The sequence below is a fragment of the Pleurotus ostreatus genome (genome assembly GCF_014466165.1).
Source record: "Pleurotus ostreatus strain PC9 chromosome Unknown scaffold_2, whole genome shotgun sequence".
Lineage (NCBI taxonomy): Eukaryota > Fungi > Basidiomycota > Agaricomycetes > Agaricales > Pleurotaceae > Pleurotus > Pleurotus ostreatus.
Genome location: NW_023503157.1, coordinates 1,871,744 through 1,890,497, shown reverse-complemented (window position 1 = coordinate 1,890,497; position 18,754 = coordinate 1,871,744). Strand labels below are relative to the sequence as shown.

Genomic DNA, 18,754 nt, shown 5'->3' with positions numbered 1-18,754 from the left:
TATCTTGAGCCTTATAGGCAATACTACAGCAGAAAGCTTGTGCTTTTCCAATGGTTCAAGAACAAATCTATAGTAGACCGGTCGAGCGCATGGGCTTCCTTCAGGGCCGATGACAGGTTCTTCGTTTTGGATAAATCCAGTCGGCAGCGAACGCCCCCGCCATTCATTGCATTCTCGAAGAATGCAATAAGCTTCATAGCCGGATTCGTCTCAGGTGAATGTCCAGATTCTTTCAGCCGGAGGACCCACTCTCGCATAGTTATGGCCTTGATCTCAGGATGAGTTTTGGTCGCGAGACGGCTTGCAATGTGAGGCACCACGTCAAGCCATGGAGTTGGAGAAGGGTGGGAGACGTGGAATGTGCCATGACCTTCTTCGTGGTTCATGCAAACGTCAATGATCGTTTGTGCAACAGTGTCAACGGGCGTCCACGATAAAGAGGGCACCCAATCAGTTGGTATGACACCTAGCTCCTGGCATCCTTTCAACAGAGCTGGGACGCTATCAGACGAGTTCCAGATGCCATGAACGCTATCACCCGCGATTTGTCCGATCCGAAAGGACACCGTAGATAGACCACGCTCTTCCGCAGCCACGGCTAGTATCCGTTCACTGACAAATTTAGCACGGGCATATCCGTGAGGCATGCAAACTATAGGGTCAGCCAATGGTGCTTCGGGTACCGCACTGGTCGTATATGTGCCTACGGTCGATATTGAGGACGTGAAAGCAACCCGCGGAGTGTGTTTCCTTGGGGAGGAGAGTGCGAAGTCGACTAGGTTGCGAACACCCTTTATATGAGGCTCAAACGTGCCGAGTGACCAGTTGAAGTTGAGAGACCAAGCGTTCTAAAAGGATCTGTCAACACAGCACGGCGGTATTGATACACGCATGCCTCACGTGAATCACTAGAGTCGTGGAAGCGAGGATGCATTTATAGACAGCGTCTGGTAAGCCAAATTCCGGCTGATTGAGCTCGACATCGTGGAATTCAAGCCGGCCTGTTCTGACTTCTTTCCAAAGCCCCTCGGCATTTAGTTGCCGTTCTGCGAAGGCCTTCTCTTGACGCTGTTCAGACGAAGAAGATCCTTTTCTGTTCAGCGCGTACACTTTGACGACGGATGGCTGAGCTAGCAACGAATTGAGCAGGTATGTTCCCAGGGATCCGGTGGAGCCGGTCAGGACTACCACTTCACTATCGACATTTTGTTCATCTAGGCCCTCGTGCTTCGGAAATCCCTTCGTGTATTTTGCGACCATTTCGTTGATCATCCGTGTATGCTCTTCGGTCGACTCTTGCCCCGTTTCTCCCAAGTAACCCGTTTCCAGTAGTAAAGCGAGAGCATTAGCCATCTGCTCAATCGTTGTATTGGCGAACACGAAGTTCTGAGGCACATTGCCGACGACATCCTTTGTCCTATCATCTGTCTTGAGTGAGGAGAGCAAAGAATTCCGTACGAATATTGCCTTCAATGAGTCCATTCCAAGTTCGAAGACGTCTTCGGTTGGCTGAACGACCTTGTTCATAGTTTCGTTCACCAGTTGGGTGAAATAGACAGTAAATGTGTCAGTGGTGAGAGCTTCTGGTAAAGAGGGGCTTTTCACAGAAGCTGTATTCTCCATGGTAGCATAGAGTTCGTCGATCTGGTCTTCATATAACTCGAGGACGAGTTTGCGCTTTAGACTCCCTTTATCCGTGCGTGGCAACTCTACGTCGGGCGAGGCGACCAGGAGCATTTCTTTCCATATGCGAGAGTGGGTTGGACTAACGGAATTCGCATTTTCTACGGAAGGCCAGATATCCTCACGAAACTCGGCAAGCCTTTCCATATCCCGCGGGTCGAACGCAGCCTCCGGAGTAGGTACTATGAAGACACCATTCTGGGCTCGCCCGGATCCAAACACGATGGCATTCTGTACAAGACGGTGGGCTTCGATTGGTACTTCGATGGCGCGTGACAGGGTCTTCTCTCCATTAGACAATACAATGACATCGTCGACACGACCACAATGTTTTAGTAGTCTTGGATGTGTAGGGTGTCGTTGGTATAGGTCCGAAGTGGCATATCCTTCGATGTCATCAATGGTCACATTGATGACTCCGGGCTTCCACCCATCTTTTGCAAAGATAATTAACTCGAAGGGTCCCTCGTCCGGTGTCGAGCCGTGCGATTGCAATTTGGTATCGAGGTCAGGCCTGATCTCGTGGTAATTCCAGTCTTCCGGTGTCCGCCCCTCTGGCTCCAATACACTCATTTGCCCGATTTCAGTTGAACCAAGGTTAGGCGTGATGTGCACGCCCTCTTTTACGAGGAGATCTCCAACGTGGGGAGGGACCGGGGCACCGACGAAGAACCACGTCCTCCTGCCCTTCATCACATCCATCCCGCCGGGAAGGTCAGTAATCTCCTCGATGACGGACGGGGCGCCAGCAACAATGTCGGGTGATATTTGGTTACAGATGTCTGCGATTGCAGATGCCGTGACCGGCTTGGACGGATCTGGAAATATCACTTTCCATCCCAACCATAGTAGAGACGCGCGAATCAATGAGAAGCCTGAGCCATGGAACATAGGCAGGGTGGATAGGAAAGAGGAACCGAAGTATTTTTTGACATATTCGTCCGGGTAGAAGGTTTGGTGCCAAAAGAAGCGAGTCGACCAAGCTACGGGTTTTGGGAGACCCGTGGAACCGCTGGTATGCAAGATAACTCCAGGGTTGTCGCATTCGTCAGCGTACTTTAACTTAAAGGGGAAGGGTCTTCTGTCCTCGAGGACTTGGCCAGGAAGGGATGCAGGAACGAAGATAGGTATATCGCCAACTTCTGCCACTGCTGCCTCGGCTGCAAACTTGTGGTATGGATCAGCTAGCAACGCCACGCTGCCTGTCAACTTGAGTAGGTTGACAATTGCAGCATGAGAGTTGCGCGTTGAGATCATCAGAGGGGTGATGCCGCATTTATGCAGAGCATATATTGTCACCATGTAGGCAACATCACTGCGTGCCAACACCCCGACGACTTTGACGGGGTCCGAAGAAACACGTCGTGCACCTATTTGAGCGTCGTATTTCCATGCAGCCTTGTCTACTGCGTGGGTGAACTGGCCCCATGTTACGTCGACGAATTGCTTGGTGCCTGGTTGAGGATATGTCAGAATCACCCGATTTGGCTCTTCGCTGGCTCGGTAGTCGATTGCAGACGGAACTAGAACGGGGAATCCCGGAATATCGGAGAGAGCTTGTCTGTAGGATGCAGATAGCTTTCCGGGCATCTAAGTACGGGGTGCCGAGCTCATCAGCCAAAGGGGTATCATTTGCTTGACAACAGACTCACCACTTTAACGGAAAGAGCTGATAGCTCGTCTCATCAACTCAAGCTCTCCTTTATTGCCCCGGCATATATGTGGGACGATATATTACTGAATAGCAGCGGAAACAGTGTGGACTCCTTGAATTCCGCAGAGCGCACAAACACCTCTGTTGCGTAAGTTCGCGATTACAAGTGGGTTGCTGAATGGCACAGTGTCATGGAAAACAACATCAACGTTTGATGCGCCATAATGTCGTGCGCAAGGAGATATCAACGGCCTCACCTCACTAGACGCGTTGATGGAGGTTGGGTGGAGGAAGGGAACCAAACAAGTAATTACCTCCAAGAACCATACTTATTTGGCTTGACCAAACAAGATTGCCAACCTTCTTTCTCCTCGACCAGCGACATTCGTCGAGGCGATTCTACCATGAATAACGACAATGGAACCTCTCAAGATACTCAAGACAGTTTACCGAACCCTTTTGAACGATATATGGACCCTAGTCCTGTTGTTCAGCAGCCAAATAACCTTGGGATTTACGTACACGAACCAGGAACTGAGCCGACGAACAGGCCTCTAAGTAGAATCGACGAAGAGCGGAAAACGCCTGTGACTGAAGTAGTCCCGGACCTCAACGCTCCCTCAGACGCTACTTTGGCTGCTGTCCCAGGCGAGGAACCGAAGGACCGGGTCGCGATGGATGAAGCTACTACCGACGCACCCGCTACTGCACCCACCAGACCGAAGGCGGGACGATTAGCTTCCGTAGCTTCGTTGAGACCCATACGCTCTTTGCTGATGCATCGTCGGCGCTCTTCTGCCGTCGCCAAAAACATTGAAGGTTGTTGGAGTACACAAAGCTTTCGACTTGGATTGGCACTCATACACTAGGTAGACGTGAATATCCGCCGGACCTTCATCCTCAAACTAGCAAAGGCGCTACTTCACTACGGTGCCCCGTCCCATCGAATCGAATCCCAATTACAGGCTGCATCGGAAATCCTAGATGCCCAAGCAGGTTAGATTTTCCAAGTCAAGGCATTGCTACCGCTACTAACAATATGCAGAATTTGTACATCTTCCGAATATCCTCATCGTCACCATACGAAATGGCGAGACCAAGTCCAGTAGAACTCACTTCGTCCGCGCTAGAGGACGCGTCGCATTGTCTTCTCTCCACAAGGTTCACCTCATATATCGGGACGTTCTTCATGATACCATTACCGCGGCTGAAGGAACAGTGGCACTCAAAGAGTTGTTAAGACGACCTCCCATCTACCCTCTGGCTGCTCGATGCTTTCTCGCCTTTCTATGTGCATCGATCATCTGTGTTCTATCTTTCGGTGGCTCGATCATCGACATGTGGATCAGTGGCCTCTGTGCGTCTCTTCTTCAATACTTGGGTTTGACGGCAGCCAACAAAAGTGCAATGTACGCTAATGTATACGAGTAAGGACCAGTAAGCTTCCGTGTACGTCCTGGTACTGACCCCACATTATAGGATATCAGTATCCATTGTCGTTGCGTTCGTTGCAAGAGGCCTGAGTAGCATCAACGGGAATCTGTTTTGCTACAGTGCGATTTCTTCTGCAGGGATTGTGGTCATTTTGCCTGGCTTTACCATTCGTAAGCAAAGGGAGCCACGGTGGTCCAGCCATCTCTGACGATAATGAGCAGTGATAAGCGCTTTGGAATTGATGTCGAAGAACATTTTCTGTGGTTCTGTTAGGGTCGTGTATGCAATCATCTATACCCTCTTCCTAGTGCGTACATTTCCGACCATACTGTCAAGCTACTGACATTCGCAGGGATTTGGTCTTACCATTGGCTCCGACTTCTATCTATTGGTCGACCGGCGGGCTCGTCGGGGATATTATCGCAGCGCTCTGCCTACCAATCTGACATATTCCCAAGGGCACTTCTCTTTCTTCGATAGCGGAAATACCTCTCAAGTAATTAGCGGTGTCCTCGGTATCGGTGAGATGCTGGAACAAGAGCATGTCTTCAAAGGTAACACTACCGTAGCCTTTGTCCATTAACTCTCACACGTCCACGCCTTCTCCTTCAAGGATGCTATCGGGACGACTCTTGGCCTTGGTATAGACAGCCCTTCCCCTGGTGGACCATGCTCTTTCTGGTACCACTGTACTCGATCTGTTCGTCTCTCTCGAATCTGCAGTCCTATCGCAGCATACAACTCCCGGTCATGGTCATCTTTTCCTGCTGCTCTTACACCGCCAACAAAGCTGCTGCGCTCGCTGTACCTGGTCGGACCGACTTGTCTTCTGCCGCTGGAGCTTTCGCTATCGGTGTCTTAGGCAACCTCTACTCGCGGATCATCGGTGGGACTGCCTTTACTTCTATGGTTACGGGCGTCTTGTTTCTGGTCCCGGTGAGCTACGGCTGATTCCTCCAAAGCGCCGGCAGCAAACTAACAAACTCGTAAGAGTGCTATTGCCCAAGGAGGGGGATTGGCTCAGAACTTCCATAGTTCGGCGGAACAATACTACTCCGGCTTTACTCTGGCACTTCGCATGATCTCCGTCGCGTCCGGTGTCACCATCGGTCTCTTTGTCAGCCAGGTCCTGGTATATACGTTAGGAAGAAGGAAAAACGTCGCCCATTTCGCATTCTAAAAGTCATGTATTACTTGTCACACTTTCACTGCAACGGAAATAAACCCATGTCGAAATACATACAAAGTATTCTACATTATGGAAGGAGGCCTAGACAAATAACTATACGCGAGTATACAATACGTGCACCAGCAGCCAAACAAAGTCCGCTATGAAAACAATTTGGTGAGGTCTTCCATTCGTCTCGCCAAAATCTCCGATTTGCTGAAGCCATTTTGACCAAGCGTTACGTCGGCTAGTCTGGTTTTCTTGGCTTGAACTTCTAGTAATCGGGCTTCGATTGAATTCTCAATGATGAACTTTATGGTTGTGACTGGTCGCGTCTGGCCTAGTCGATGCTACGCGGCATTTAGAGCCAGGCCGACAATAGAACTGAAGATAACTTACAATACGATCTACGGCTTGGTTCTCTACAGCAGGGTTCCTTTAGGCAATAGGTGAGCGCCTTTCCGGCACCTAGAAGATGTTGAACGTACCAGTAAGGATCCATCAGATATACCCGTTGAGCGGCGGTCAAGTTGAGGCCAACACCTCCCGCTTTGAGACTGACCAGGAGGACTTCACAAGCTGGGTCGAACTTCAACGCATCCATGGCGCGAGACCTGTCTTCTCGCTTCATGGTACCGTCCAGCCGATCGTACTTTATCCCAGCCATCTCGAGAGCGTCCTCGATCCTAATTACAATCAGAACAAGAGCGGGTCGTAACGCACAACGCTTACTTATCGAGCATACTTGTCCACTGGGAGCTAAACGGATCGATATTAGACTTCGCAACTACCACGCGGAATGGAATGCCTTACAAAACAACTGTCTTAATGGCGCCTTCGTCAACACAATTGCCTTGCTGATCAATCATCTGAACTTCGATGGATGAAGGGTCGTAATTTGCTGAGTTCGGATTCGCCCGAGAGAAGCCCAACAAATCCTGCATAAGCGCCTTGATTTTCGTAGACGGATGGAAAGACTCCAGTGTTGCCTTCTGTCGTTTCTCCCGCTTCGTGGACCTCTTCTTTGTAGACGCGGATGGCGCATCGATATTCAGGGAATCGGGATTGATTTCCACGGCGTCCTGGGGATTTAAGCTCGTTTGGCAAGCTGAGCATGAGCGAGTGGTCTGTGGTGGTACATTGGGCCAGCCAGGACAAATAGAGTTACGGTAACATTCAATGCAGAATAGATGCAAGCACCGAGAGAGGACGGGCTGTGGATTCGTTGGACTGTTTTGTCTTGTAGGGACGCGGGACTGGGCGCCCTTTGGTTTCCTACCTCTCTTGACGGTGCTTCCATTCTCAGCTTCGGCTGTTTCAGCCTGGGCTAGATCGGTCGCTGAGCACAGCTCTGTGCCGCACTCTACACATTGAGCCGTTGCGGAGTCTCTGAGCATAGAGAAGATGGCAGCGGCGCGCGCCGGGTTGATGCCTTCCTTGCTGATCGCAGCAACGATGTCTTCGTAGGACGCAGAACTGTCGGATGATTTGTTCTGCACGAGCTCGAGGTGATCGCATATTTGACGAAGCCGAAGGATTCTTTGCAGGATACCCACGTAGTTCTTCATGACTTCGTTTTTATCCGTCATCTCTTGGAATTCGGCTTGAGATTGATGGAAGAACTGGTCGTAGATGGCCTTCTCCTGTTCGTCAAATCTGAGGTACCGCAGCTCGTCTCGTCTCGGTGGCAGGGAGAGCACTTTTTGCCCGTCGGGGGTGCGAGTCTCTTTGGTGCGTCGAAGGGTGATGAACTTCATGATGGTCTGCAGACGGGCAATACCAAGCGGTTGGCCAAATTTCGCCGGTCCGCCAATGTACTGCGTCCATGCCGTCTTGTCGTCAAACGGCGTAAGACGCAGGAACTTGATTAAGGCAAACACGTCGTCCAATTTGTTTTGGACTGGGGTACCAGTAAGGCACAGCCTTCTGTCCGCAACAAGATCGCACGAGGCTCTGCTTCCAACTGTGGATGTTTCCTTGATACAGCTGGAGAGGATTATTCATTGTCAGGAATTGATCAACACTCAAAGAGACGTACTGAGCCTCGTCGAGGACCACCCTGAACCAATGAACACTTTGGAGGGCACTACTGGTTTCCGTGGCGTTTGCCGTGCACCTCTTCTTGCGTTTCAAACCTGACTTCCTGGGCTTCGGCAACCTCAGTATTTGATTTCCATTGTCGTCGACGTCGACGCCCCCGCAATCACTACTTGGGCCATCTTCATCTTCATCCTCAGCGTCCACGTTAGCTAGACTTTTACTTTGCTTTGAGTATTCTGAAGCTAGAGTGGCGTAGGTGGTGATCACTGCATCAAAATCGGACAAGAAGGCGGGGTCTGGGCGTCGTGCGTTACCGTGATAAATATACACCCGCAGGGACGTCCCGGAGCGGCCCTGGGCCTTGGATTCGTTTTGACCGAACTGCAGTGTACTCTGCGAGGGCGTCGAAGAGCCTGAGGAAGCGGAGGGTAAAGGAGGAGGGGCACAACCAGAGGAGCCCCCAACTATTGTAACATCGCCTTTCCAATGATCCTTAAACTGATCCTCCCAGTTTGACACAGTTGACAAGGGGCAGAGGATTAGCGTCGCCCGGCTGCGCACCTTGATTCGGCATGCTCTAGCGTATTCCGAATCCATTTTCTCCTGATTCCGCGCGGCCTTCGCTTGGGCTTTGCTAGAACTTGCGCCGTTATTCTCAGGCATGCCCCAAACGGATCCTGCAAATTCGGACGCATCGGGGTCCATGTGACCGGATGGAGGGGCGACAGGTGTTAGGGGCTCGGCTGCGAAAGCCCTGGACGCGGAAAGAGTGGCCGCAATAAGAGAGACGCACGTAATGGTCTTACCAAGCCCCATCTGACAAGAGGATTCAAATCAGTCAGTGCAAGTGACAAAAGAGGGGAAAGAAGACGAACATCGTCTGCCAATATCGATCCCTTACTTTCCTTGGGCTCTTGGTAGACTTGTTCCTTAGTCACTACGTGGACCCATACGAGATGACCTGACATGGGATCCATTTCTTTCTTCCAGAGAGAGGCAAACTTATCGCCTGCAGGTTTCTCGTGTTCACGGTCTAGTAAGAAGGTAAGGGCCTTCTTCTGGTGAGGATAGAGTTTAGTAGCGACGTCCGAAGCTGTCGAGAAAAATTAGTCCCCAAACCGAGAACTACTTTGATGTGAAGTGTTCGATAACGTACTGGCATCCGTCTCCACAAGCTCGTCGCCGTCCTTCATACTTTTAAACAGCTCCTCCACCTGACTCCGTTGAACCTCAACACTCTTTGCCGCCACCGATGGCGACCCCCATCGGCCAACATTATTGACAGAACCGTAGCCTAGTTTATTAAGAAATGCTTGATTGAATCCTCCAGGAGGTGGGTTATGTGGGTTGAAGTAAGGGTATTTAGAAACGCGCAGGAGATCGAATGAAGGACTGGGATGATCTAACATAAGCCTGCAGTCCGCGAAGAATTTCGCGACATGGGGTATATTTCCCTTTGGCGTATAGACGAGCATCTGAAGGGGGAGGATGGGAAGCTAATGCAGCGTAAGGGAGTGTTTGGGTTTTTTGTTTGATGGGCTCACCGGTCGTGCAACCTTGCGCACTTGTGCTTCGATTCGGATCAGGCCTTTGTAAAGCATGGGTCCAACGACACAGGTGGCCTTCTGCTCTACCACGCCAAACATCTCGCCCGGGAGCAGCTCACCGTTCGCTGCTTTCACATCTAGCGTCCTGATTTGGATTGTCTCCCTCTTATCCGGGCTGGGGGGTTCATAACGGAGTCTGACGCTCGCCCATTCATTATCTTGCCCATTGGGCGCAATTACGTAGGCAATGGGAGACAAGACAAGAGCATTTGCATGGACTTGGCCGATACATACGGGTGTCTTTGGAGAGAGATCGTCGGGTAGTGGTGTATTCGCATGAAGGGGATGAGAGGGCGGAGGGGAGGGCGAATTGGTCAAATCTATTACTTGAGGATCTGAAGCGGCTGGAGCGAGAGGCCTAGGTGATAACGCAGACGGTATAGCTGGCATAGACATTGAGTTGCGAACAGGATTGTGAGCCTCTTGGCGCTGTTGTGCTGCGTAAAATTGAGACACAGCAGGTGTAGCAGACATCGGTGTGTATGGTTGATAGAAAGGGGAACTATTGGGAGAAATATGGGAAGAACTCTGTGCAACGCGGTTGCCATTGGGTTCAGCCGCATAGCCAGAATGAGCGTTTGAAGAGTCAAATCCGCCATGGTTCATAGGTGAAGATCGAAAGTTGTTTGCGGGCGGAAAAGATATGGCTGAGGACTGCATTGAGTCGGTGCGCTCGATTCGAGGGCGTTTGGCATATCGTTCCTGGCCGTAAGGATCGTGATAGGCGTCGTCGTCATCAAGAGTGAGATCTATGTGGTTTGCTTGGGAAGAGCCTGAGTCGGAGCTGAGGGAGAGCTTTGAAAGGGAGGGCGCCGCGACGAGGGACGACGAGGAGGCCATTGTCGCGAACAACGGCAGTGATGGTCGGGAGGAAGAAGAGCAGGGGGGCGATGGCGAAGGTCAGCGCGATATATAACCCAATTTGCAATACCTCAAAGGCTCGGAAGCGGTAAACATCACATGACTCATAGCTCGCAGAGCCACACTGCTGCTGGAACCTCGCCAGACAGGCAAACCATTATTGTGCTATTATGATTATCGTACTGATTGTTATGCTAGATAAAAAGGTTTATGGTCCGTATTCCCTGATCCCAGCAAGGCCACTGTACAGTCGAGCAGGCAGACGCGTCCTGGTGAGCCGCCGGGGCTCGGTCTTGCGTGTTTGTCAGACTGCAGCATCGGAATATGGCTGTCTGGCACCATCGCGACGCTGACAAAGTGCGGCTGACTTAGGTCCAACCCATGGCATAATACGCCTTCCTTGCTGCCGCCTCCTTTGCTGCCTGCTTATTCCCACCAGAGCCCACACCTTTCAGTATTCCATTGACTAATCAAGGATGACCGGAGTCAGATATAGCATCGCAAGTCTCACTGGAGTCGACTCACCGAGGCACTGCGCAATCCATTGCCCGGAATGGTTTGCTCCAGCATGTTCAATGGTATATGTGACAGAGACACCTCGGCGTGAAGCAGCCTGGTGAAAGGATGGCAAGAAAGGGAGATTAGGTTGGGCCGGTGTCAAAGGATTTCCTATGGACGGGGCCGGATCGAGTGGTTTTCGAAAGGGCTGAGACGCAAAGAATACTTGGGGGCTTGCTGGTTCGGATGTCCTTGCCTTTTTGTGAGGATGTGAGTCCTTGGCAGTGTGGTTTTGTGGCGGACAAATCGTTGTTTCAGCATCAAGGTCGTCACCAGTCTGCAGTAATTGTTCAATCCATTCTTCAATCGCATCGAGGCCGCTGGAGATGAATGCTGCGCCTGTGAACGCTCGGAACACGGTTTGCACCGTCTACGCAGTGTCAGATGTATTTTTGCACCGCAGAGATATATGCGTACCTCTTCCGCGCGTAACTCGTCGCGTGAATTTGGATGGCATCGTATGTTTTCTACCATACCGTACATCTGAGCCCATTCCACTTCACGCGATAGCTGGGCAAGTTCAACCTTCACAATTGCAAGAAGTTGTTATTGCTTTGAAGTACTCCAAGCGCATTGGAGATACTCACCTCTATTTCTTCCGCATCGCGACGCGGTTTCTGCTTGTACAAAATGCCTGTGATGACCAGACCAAGCACTGATTTCCCAAGTACGGCAAGACGTTCATTATCGCAGAGCCGGTCTTCGACATCGCCCACTGGTTTCCGTAGTGATCTGTGCGTATATGCTTCCAGTAGAAGCTCGCAATCCACCTTCGGGAGTTTGGGTGGCGCACGGACGTTTAGTCCGACATCATGATTTGGGGGGTCCGAAAGCGCGTCTGGTCGTGGGCGTTTGCGACTAGGCAGTGTCTCGCCTGTGTTAGTGGCAGAAGATGCAGGGATGTTCATTTTTCGGCTTCATACATGGAACAGGATGCAATGGAGGTTGGTTGGAAGTACGATCGGAGTGGCCTTAACGAGTACAAATATTTGGGAAGCAGAAGCACTTGGTGGTATTGACTCGCAGAGTGCAGATAAAGTCCGGCAGGTGCTAAGATACGTATATTATCTACAAATTGTCATATATTGCACTGAATGGTAGTCTATTTGCTAGGGTGATTGTCGGGCATTGTCTAAGTGGATGGATTTCCAAGGGCTTTTTCACTCTTGACCGACCTAGCGTATATAGTTCGCAAGATGTCGACGACACCAGCCTTGGTGGGATCCTTGTCAAGACGAGCGATTTCCACGGCGATTCTGAGAGGTGGATTGATTCAACATCCACGAGTTCAACAAAAAGGTTAATTGTCTTACCTACGAGACCCAAGGTTAACAATCGGGCAATCCTTGACTAGATGGTATGTCTGTTGATCACAAACAGGACACTGGAATGGTTTCTTGTGCTTCTTCGGCTTCGGCCTACTGAGCTCGGGGTTGTGCATTACTATCTGGCTAGTGCTGGGGAAGACTGAGGTGTGATGTGTTGGAATAGGTGGTGCAACGGGAGCGGCTGGAGCGTTTGCGGCATAGTATATTGTAGGCACAACGGGTTGGTGGTGGCTCGTAGATGATGAATTGGCAGTTGAGTGTTGAGCTGGCTGCTTATCAAGCAGGAAGAGCGGTTGTCTGTAGAGGAGATGACCGTCGCCCCGTCGAGCAAGTGTTTCGTCGATAGCCTTGATTGCAGCTCTCTACGGAAGGCAGCATGTCAGAAGGGTGGTAAGTTAAAGGGTTCGATAAAGTAACTGACCCTGACTTCGATATCCTCGTCGTCGTCATCGGTCATCAACGCCAATCGGAACGCAACGAGATCTTGCGAGTTTCTTGTCATCCCACATTCCCCTCCGTTGTCTGCGTGATTCGTGTGGCAGAGACTACACATGTCGCCCGATGCATACGGAACATACTGAGGTTGAGAGACCGAGGGTCTTGGTGAGCGGGTTTTCGCCTTCCGTTTCTTGCCTTCTGTCTTAGGTTCCTCATACGTGGTCTCAATTTCGTCATCATCCGAAGCCGACGACGACGACGACATCGACAAAATTGCAGCACCGTAATCTGAACCATCGGACAGACTCTTGGATGCCTTCTTCGACTTCACGGGGGTCGGAGGATTCTCCCGATACGCATCAGGCTGTGAATAGGTTAGGTGACTCGTTGGGATAGGGCAAAGAAGTTAAACATACCCCTGCTACATTAGTTGCCTTCCGACGCACACCACGCCCCGACGCCTTTTCAGCAACTCGCGCGGAGGCTTGTTCAGCTGCTATCTTCTGCAAAGTAAGCGACCACGAATTGTCATTCCCATCCGTTTCCTGGACCTCTTCCAAGCTGTCTTTGTCTGCGGACCAGATTTTGGCAAATTCAAAAGAAAGCCCGCCCTCGGGTTTCTTTTCAACTACCTGAGTCTCCTTCTCCGTCCGCTCAATCAGTTTGTCAATGTCGGCATCCGAGTCTAGAAGAAAAAGTGAGAATTATGGTTAGACCCCCTCTATTAACGATGAACGGACATATGACATCCTTGGAAGCTCCTTCGCTGTCATCAAAGAGAGCCCTGGCTCCATATGTGAGAATAGAATGTATGTCTTCTCCGGCAGAGTCGTCGTCTTCCATCTTCTTGACAATAAGATGTTCCAGGGCGAGTTTCTTCTTGCCCATTTGCATGATGCGCTCTGATCAAAATCGTCAACATTAATCTGTCGATACGGTCAAACGGGGTGTCACTTACCTTCCGCCGAGTCCTTAACCATCAACTTAAAGACCAACACTGTTTTCTGTTGTCCAAAACGATGTGAACGGGCAATGGCCTTGCATCAAGTTAGGAGCTGCGCTAAATATGTATAGATGAAGAAACTTACTTGCAGATCCTATAAAAACCATCAGCTTCGGCAGCACATAGACGGGCGGGTACAAACCTGGTGAGGATTGAAATCTGGGTCAAATATAATAACTGTGTCTGCACTCTAGACATAGCATCAGTTCACGTGTTGGTATATTTGAGGGAACTAATCTAAATAAGCACGTACATATAGGTTGATCCCAACGCCCTAGAGCCGCAGTCAATATGTTGCTATCAAAGATACACGATATTCAAACACTGACCCCTGCGCGCGTCGATAGGAGGAAGATAAAGTATTCTGAATTGGGTTTGTTGAATTCGTCCATATTCTTCTGTCTGTCCCGAGATTTCGTATTGCCGTCCTAGTTTTCAAGGCGACCATGAGCTGGTTTGTACCCTACCTAACACCAACTTACGAGTCTCAGACACTTGTACCCTTCACCAACCACGAAATCTTCAATGACATCAAGGGCTATCACAAACTGCATAGCACATTAGTTGGTATTGTTCATTCGTGGTGCTGTGGAAGAAACTTGCCTGGCTGAATAGAAGTATGCGGTGGCCCCGGGCTTCAAGTTTTGGAAGGAGCTGCTTCAGTAGCCGGAACTTTGCACTTGCGTCGATCAATTTCTCGTGCGTTGCTTGAGGAGTGAGGTTGGTTGGTTCGATATCGCTCGCGTATATATAAGGATGCTGAAGACACCTATTCAAATCTGAATGACACAGAAATTATGAACACAACGAAGCACTTACTTTCGCATTTCCATGAGCAAATTCGTCAGCCTACTTTTCTTGGCAGAAACGGCTGCAGAAGGCCCGTTGACCGTGAGGCCCTTCAAGATATCGAGGTTGTGACCTGTTTAGGTTCAGCGTGAAGTCGAGGCAGTTGCGTATACTCGTACTCAATATGGATCGATAAATCTCCTTCTGCAGGGGCGTCATTGACACAGGGACGATGACCTCGTTCTAGTAAATGTAAGAGAAGCGCAGCGCGACATTTGTTGTGAAATTACCTTAGGAGGGAGCTCGAGAACTTCGCTCTTGATACGACGGAGGAAATATGGCCGGAGTTTTATGTGCAGCTCTTTGACGAGTTCATCGGTCAGTTCGGCGTATTCCTTCTCAAGAGCTCCGAGGTCGTTCCATTCGATGGGATCCAAGAAGTTCATGAGATTGAACAATTCACGAATGTTGTTATTCAATGGTGTCTGAAAATAATGAGGACCAGTGTATGAAGAAATGAGGTCTACATACTCCCGTCATGATGATCCTGTGTATCGTGTTCAACTCTGACAACTTGCGGAAAAGAAGGCTAGCGTCGCTTTTCACTGAGCTAGCGTGAGTTTCGACATGACAAATGACAACATCGAGACGCACATCGTTGACCCTCGTCGACAATTAAGACCTGTGATAGACATGTCATTGACAACGCGCCACCAGAACTGAAGTCGAGGACACTCACTTCCCAGCGAGGTTGCTTCTTGAAAATGGGTCCGAAATCCTTGGGGCTGATGACAGCTTCGTAAGTAGTCACAAGAACGTGAAACTTGGCATCTGTGTATCTGCTGGTATTGACGTCTTTGTGAAAGAGTTCGTACTTCTTGATGACATCCCTAGCACGCGCTTCCCCATACCAAGGGACAACTCTGAGGTTCGGTGCCCAACGCTCGAATTCGCGGACCCAGTTTGGTAAAGTAGAATTAGGAACAACCACTAGGGCGGGAGAGGCATCGAATTTATCGATAATATGACCCAGGAAGCTTGCGATTTGGACGGTTTTACCCTGTTGGACGTAAGAATGATTTATGCAATAAAGAGCCAGAAACTAACCAGTCCCTATGTGCGGGAAAGTCGTCTTCGTATCAGCAAAGGGTAGGAATGAACATGGCAGGTAACATACCATTTCATCAGCCAAAATGCAGTGCTGGCCATTCCACCAGTTATTACACAACCAGTTGAACCCGTCTTGCTATTACCAAATATTAGAGACCATGCTACTCAAGTGAAATTCAACTCACTTGAAAATCCATAAGTTTGAATGAAGGATCCTGCCCTATGTCGAGTGTCTTGACATCGTTCCGGTGCTGCTTCATATATCCGTTGTGTTCCCAACCTTTGCCTTTGCGATCGAGTACGGATTTGGTGCCTTTCTTAATGAACACGGTCCTGGAAGCAATGAATCGTTTGACCGCGTTCACAAAAGCCGGCCAAGAAGCATCTTCAGGACGAGGCGGCGAGTCCCAGGTGGCTGAAAGCCGTCGCTTAGCAATGTTGAAAGGTAAAGTAATGGTGTGCTTACCATCATCGTAGCCTAGATCTGACCACTTAAAGAAACCAAAGACGACACGCTTGATGTCCTCCATAGAAAATATCTGTCCTGTCCGCTCCTCCCACTCTTCAAGCGTCTCGGAGTCCTTCTCCGGGGGGTTGTTACCATGTTTAAATACCTCATTAAACGCCATTAGCGATTCCTCGTTCTCTTCGCCATGCATTTCTTCGTCTTCTTCATCTTCGTCTCTGGATTTGACGAGGCGGCGACGAGACTTCTTGGCCTCTGACTTCTGAGCGTGCCTAAGGTGCATGGGGCTCCATACGACGAGGTCCAGAACGCGATCAACTGTCGACCAAAGAGGTGGGATATACTGTTCGGCATTTACGAGGTATCCAGGAGATGAGGTGTGTTGCTCGGTACCAGGTTTAGAAGACGAGGCGCGAGATTCCTCAGGGATTTTCAGAGCAGACGGACCGTCCACCTTCTGAGCTTCCTCAATAGGTTCTCCGACCCCGAAAGGCTCCTGGAGTAGATCTACCTTCGTGCCACCAACCAAGAAATTTTTGAGCTTGGAGAAGTGGGTGGAAGCTAGCCACATATGCGGCACCCACTGAACGCGTTTGTAGCTTCGATCGACCCACTTGACAAGATATTCCCTTGGGAGCGATGCTTTAGCATTCGGAGGTTCGTCAGAAGGACGAGGGGGCTCCACTGCGTTAGGAGGGTACGGTCGCCAAGCAAGGACATGCTCTACTTTATCCTGGAACGACAAGCAGTCTGAACACCTCCAATGTTCATCTTGCAACCAGGTCGCGACTTCCACGACACTCGCGTCAGCATCGAGGTCGGGCGGTCGGGCAAGATGTTCATAGTGAGCGAGTCGCTTGCAAAGGATGCATCGGAAGAGGAGGCGATCGGAAGTCCCTTGATCGACCGGTTTGGTTGCGACTTTTGACGCGTCTTCCATGGCCACGTCCTCGTCAACAACCGGCTTTAAGTCTTGCGCCTGAGTCCCTTCGTGGGTTGGTTTATTCAAGCTTGGATCGGGCTCCAGGGCTGTGCCCATGCAGCCCATGCAGATGCCCCCTTTCATGCATGAACTACATATAAATTCTGTTATTTGCTGCGGTTCCAACCCTGGCTTCTTCTTTGGTTCGTCTGGATGTGACTTTGGCTGCCCATTCTCGTCGTATACATCGTCGTGTGCTTGACTGCTGCGCCATTCTTCGCGATCGCGTTCCCGAGCAGCTTTCAGTATTTCGTCCCTTTGAGCGCTAGAAAGGCAGCGCCAGTGAACAGAGATGGGACACTTCAAACTATTGGCGGTGTAAGAAGGTAATCCATGTAGGTGAAGCTTATACTTACCACCGCACCCATCCTCCAAGATGCGTTAGCTTCTCCTCTTCCTCACCAGACTCTTCTTCAAGGTCGCCATCCTTTCTCTTCCGCTTGCCTTTTGTCTTCTTCCGTTTCAAGTTGTTCAAGAGGATATGAGCTGGCTGGCGATGACATTTCTCACAGAAGTCGCGATGCCTCCTGAGGGGCGCGGTCTCTTCGTCGGAGCAGAGGTCGTACCCAAGGTCTTCCACAGAACGGAAACTACCGTACGCAGGTCGAGACGCCTTTCCATGCCTGGGCTTCTTCTTTAATCTTGAAGAACGCGGTGCTTCGGAGCCGCTGTCCACGTCCATCGCGTCGGAATCCTCATAATTCGCTGTATCAAACCTACTAACTTTCCGGGTTCGTGTAGAACGGCGCTTCGGCTGATCTTCCTCGCTTTCTTCACCCTTCCAGTCATTGTCGATGCTCGAGCCGTGTGTAGTATCTTGCGCTCTCGTCTTGCGAGGGCTGAAGGGGAGCGCCTTCACTGCCCTTGTTCGAAGGATTCTACGAGATGGCCGCAAGCTCCGCTCATATTCGTCGTCACTGTCTTCAACATCCTCGCTCGAAGCTTCATCCAGTTTGCTGCGGGATGAACTACCTGAGATCATGCTATAGGCAGTAGAACTCTTGCGTTTATTGACTGTGACTTCCTTTCGTAGACGAGATGTGGGGTGCACATCCTTGCCTGAAGGATCGAAGTCCTCAAATTCCCCGCGTCTTTTGCGTTTCACTACAAGACGTCACTATCACACAGGAACCCTTGGAATTTAGTGAATCTTACAATAGGATGCGACTACCTCCGGAAGCTGTTCCCGCAAACCCTCTGCAGGGAACTATGGGCGCGTCAGACGATATTTTCACTTTAAAAGCAAGAGAACGCACTCTGGACGCAAAGCCACGCTTCCAACGCGCGTAATAGTAAAGAACATGGTCGATCTCGTGCTCCCCAATGATTTCGTCCAGCTGAAAAAGTTGCTGGCCTTGGTAGTTGATTGGAACTTCGTTCAGGGGCCGGTATGTGCTCTGTACCACTGGTGCTAAGACGGGGATATCGATGTGCCAGTCGAGGTTGGTGTGTGACGGCTGTGATTTAGCCTTTCGTGCATCGTTCGCGACGACTCCCAGAGAAGAAGGCGCGGGAGAAAGAGCACTGAGGGACCTCACCATATCTCCCACCAAAAGGAAAGGAAAGGGATGATACGCGACGAGAGCAAGGGTCCATTGCCTTACGCGTTAGTGGACCACCACGTGAGAACGTG

The 18,754-nt window shown here is 50.4% G+C and overlaps 5 protein-coding genes across 5 annotated transcripts; 1 reads left to right on the top strand and 4 right to left on the bottom strand.

The window, feature by feature from the left end:
- Positions 1–23: 23 nt before the first annotated feature.
- On the bottom strand, positions 24–3,273 carry PC9H_003465 (uncharacterized protein; the record flags this gene model as incomplete). Its single annotated transcript, XM_036773058.1, has 2 exons — positions 24–848; positions 901–3,273. 2 exons carry the CDS (start codon positions 3,271–3,273, stop codon positions 24–26), a joined length of 3,198 nt encoding a protein of 1,065 aa, XP_036634531.1.
- A 468-nt stretch (positions 3,274–3,741) lies between these two features.
- Positions 3,742–5,951, top strand: PC9H_003464 (uncharacterized protein; the record flags this gene model as incomplete). The annotated part of the gene is made up of 8 exons (XM_036773057.1): positions 3,742–4,156; positions 4,211–4,333; positions 4,383–4,764; positions 4,817–4,941; positions 4,993–5,078; positions 5,124–5,325; positions 5,385–5,707; positions 5,763–5,951. 8 exons carry the CDS (start codon positions 3,742–3,744, stop codon positions 5,949–5,951), a joined length of 1,845 nt encoding a protein of 614 aa, XP_036634530.1.
- A 149-nt stretch (positions 5,952–6,100) lies between these two features.
- On the bottom strand, positions 6,101–10,426 carry PC9H_003463 (uncharacterized protein; the record flags this gene model as incomplete). The annotated part of the gene is made up of 9 exons (XM_036773056.1): positions 6,101–6,289; positions 6,339–6,375; positions 6,428–6,625; positions 6,672–6,698; positions 6,753–7,925; positions 7,978–8,795; positions 8,855–9,072; positions 9,136–9,475; positions 9,524–10,426. The coding sequence occupies 9 exons, from the start codon at positions 10,424–10,426 to the stop codon at positions 6,101–6,103; spliced, it is 3,903 nt and encodes a 1,300-aa protein (XP_036634529.1).
- Positions 10,427–10,815: 389 nt separating this feature from the next.
- Positions 10,816–11,913, bottom strand: PC9H_003462 (uncharacterized protein; the record flags this gene model as incomplete). The annotated part of the gene is made up of 4 exons (XM_036773055.1): positions 10,816–10,913; positions 10,973–11,375; positions 11,423–11,530; positions 11,593–11,913. The coding sequence occupies 4 exons, from the start codon at positions 11,911–11,913 to the stop codon at positions 10,816–10,818; spliced, it is 930 nt and encodes a 309-aa protein (XP_036634528.1).
- Positions 11,914–12,137: 224 nt separating this feature from the next.
- On the bottom strand, positions 12,138–18,662 carry PC9H_003461 (uncharacterized protein; the record flags this gene model as incomplete). The annotated part of the gene is made up of 25 exons (XM_036773054.1): positions 12,138–12,261; positions 12,319–12,695; positions 12,755–13,135; positions 13,188–13,456; positions 13,512–13,673; positions 13,730–13,808; positions 13,860–13,868; positions 13,917–13,964; positions 14,028–14,048; positions 14,104–14,202; positions 14,257–14,312; positions 14,374–14,543; positions 14,594–14,696; positions 14,743–14,806; positions 14,854–15,048; positions 15,095–15,168; positions 15,218–15,245; positions 15,303–15,623; positions 15,741–15,805; positions 15,855–16,088; positions 16,140–17,259; positions 17,308–17,428; positions 17,478–18,225; positions 18,277–18,328; positions 18,378–18,662. The coding sequence occupies 25 exons, from the start codon at positions 18,660–18,662 to the stop codon at positions 12,138–12,140; spliced, it is 5,205 nt and encodes a 1,734-aa protein (XP_036634527.1).
- Positions 18,663–18,754: the final 92 nt, after the last annotated feature.